This window comes from Priapulus caudatus, unplaced genomic scaffold, assembly GCF_000485595.1.
Source record: "Priapulus caudatus unplaced genomic scaffold, Priapulus_caudatus-5.0.1 Scaffold1369, whole genome shotgun sequence".
Classification (NCBI taxonomy): Eukaryota; Metazoa; Priapulida; class Priapulimorpha; order Priapulimorphida; family Priapulidae; genus Priapulus; species Priapulus caudatus.
In genome coordinates this window covers 63873-66251 of record NW_014578430.1, presented here as the reverse complement: position 1 = coordinate 66251, position 2379 = coordinate 63873, and the positions used below count along the sequence as shown (strand labels likewise).

Genomic DNA, 2379 nt, shown 5'->3' with positions numbered 1-2379 from the left:
TCCTCATTTTCGTTTGTATGATTGGTTCAACCTCGATGAAAGCAGCGACACGTAACACGTGCGCGTGCGTGGCGTGTCACGTTACACGTGCGTGCGTGCGTGTGGCACGTACAAGTGCGTTGCGTGCGTGTGCACGTACACGTGCGTGCGTGCGTGGTGTGTGGCACGTAACACGTGCGGGCGTGTGGCTACGTACACGTGCGTGCTTGCGTACGTACACGGGCGTGCGTGCGTGCGTACGTACACGTGCGTGCTTGTGTGCACGTACACGGCTTACTACGAACTCTCTTATAACGAAAACAATGCCAAGCTATGACAAAAAAAGCGTCAAAGGCGCCGCCTGTCTGTGTAGTATGGTAATTATTTATTTATTTTTAGTTGAGTAGTAATTTTATGTTTTCTCAATAAAATAATGCATGCTGCGGTATGCTGGAAACACCTGCGGAAATTTCGAGTGGTTTACTGCACCTCGTCAGCTCATGTAAAGTTACGCAAAGGTTTACGTAAATTTTAGCTTGATGAATCGCACATAAAACGGCCTCGCTTGCGTACGCGAAATCGTACGAAAATTTACTAAATAGCTGTGTTGATGAATCGCATGCAACTAAGCAACGTCGATTGCGTACACAAGATTTACGCAAAATATTTTGCGTACGCAGCTTGATGAATCATGAATCTACCCCCTGGACCCCACCCGTCAGTGCAAGCGCACACGGTATCAGAGTCTACAGTTCCCTGGGCCGTGTACAGGGGGGGTCCAGGGGGTCCGGACCCCCCCTGCTCGCGCAGAAAACGCATCTGAGGGGGTCTAATTTCAAAAAAATTCTGGGGGAGAGCCCCCCAGACCCCCCCTTCGCGTGCTCCTGTTTCGCCCCCCTCCCCCCTAAGAAAATACCCTGGCGCCGCCCCTGTGTATTATATATTATAGGTTTATAGTTAAAAAAAGAATAATCCGACATTTAGTTTTACACAAGCGCTTTCATCTTTATAGAATCTTTAGGTGCATAACTCGAAGAACCATTCTATATATGTTACTCGTACCGAGGCAATTAAACTAATTGCTGAAACTCCTCCCAGCACTATAATTATTTATAGGTGTTGAGTGGTCAGAAGGAGTAGAGGAGAAAAAAAGAAAGTCGAGCAAGAGTAGAGGGAGAAGTAGAAGACTGAAGTAGGTAGCGTAGGCAAGTAGAGATGAGGCAAGGAGGGGTATGAGAAAGAGAGGAGGCAATGGAGACAAAAACGTACAGGAGGAAAAAGATGCCAAGATAGTGGAGGTGAAGAAAGCAAGAGGGTGAAAGTGACGATAAGACACAAGAGGTGAAGAAAGCAAGATGATAAAGAAGACGACAAGGTACATGGCGTAAAGGGAGCGAGAAGATACAATAGGTAAATGGAGCGAGAAAATACAAGAAGTAAAAAAAAGGAAAGGGAACAAAAGCTGTGTGTGTGCTATAAGAACAAAATTTTACGAGCGCGTCCTCTAGGTGGCGGTACATGGGAAAGGATGGACGCGTTCATGTTTACAAACTCTAGTTCGTGATATTTCTAGGTAAAACCATAGATATAGAAGAGAATATCTTCTCTTCTATATCTACTATGGTAAAACTCAGAATAGTGTTATTATAAACCATACGTTATATGTTATATTAAAAATAATTCAGTGGCTACGCGTCCGGAACCGGTCGCGGCTGCTGTGTGCGTGCGTGCTCAGAAAGGTTCGTGTTGAGAATAAACCCAGTTTGGAAGTTCTAGTCTCTGAAAACGCACCAGCAAACCGGCCCGAGTGATTCACTCGGGCATTCCTCTGCACAAAAGGATAGGGAGGCTTTGTAACCCTATCCTCTTGGGTTTGGGTTACATTATTGTATCTAGGCTATAGTACTCCCGGTTCAAGAATAGAGAACATGGGTCCCAATAAAACCAATGTAATTTACATCAATATAAATATAATATTACATCAATATAATATGTTAGGGTTATGGTTAGGGTTAGAGTTAGGGTTAGAATTAGGGTTAGGGTTAGGTTTAGGCACATTGGATATATTGGGACCCATGTTCTCTATCCTTGGGCCGTACTCCCTATACGGGCTATAGTAGGCGACGCCCTAGAGTCGTTAGTGGAGTAGGCGAGGTACGGTCTGGCATATTACTATTATTAATATTAGCTCATCTGACATAGTCAGATGCAGCTTGTAGAATCGCATGAGCGTGCGTCCGTCCGTCCGTGCGTGCGTCCGTCAACAGTTGGGCACAAATCTAAACGGCTCGACGTACGGATTCGAAAGTCGGGACGTGGGGGGGGGGTAATCCGAAAACGAGTTGGGATGTTGAAGCTGGGGGTCAAAGGTCAAGAGGTGTAGAGGTGTAAAAGAAGGGG

The 2379-nt window shown here is 45.7% G+C and overlaps 1 protein-coding gene across 3 annotated transcripts in view; it reads left to right on the top strand.

Annotated features, from left to right (window-relative positions):
• The first annotated feature begins 1161 nt into the window (after positions 1 to 1161).
• Positions 1162 to 2379, top strand: part of LOC106816406 (putative transferase CAF17 homolog, mitochondrial) — a 17503-nt gene continuing 16285 nt past the window's right edge. The window contains exon 1 of one of the 3 annotated variants that reach the window (XM_014821007.1): positions 1162 to 1354. In XM_014821007.1, the coding sequence (XP_014676493.1) occupies positions 1335 to 1354 (20 nt within the window). In that variant the 5' untranslated portion in view covers positions 1162 to 1334. Of the gene's footprint in view, positions 1390 to 1487; positions 1553 to 2379 lie in introns of those variants that run through there. The other 2 variants (XM_014821009.1, XM_014821008.1) reach the window with 2 other exon arrangements.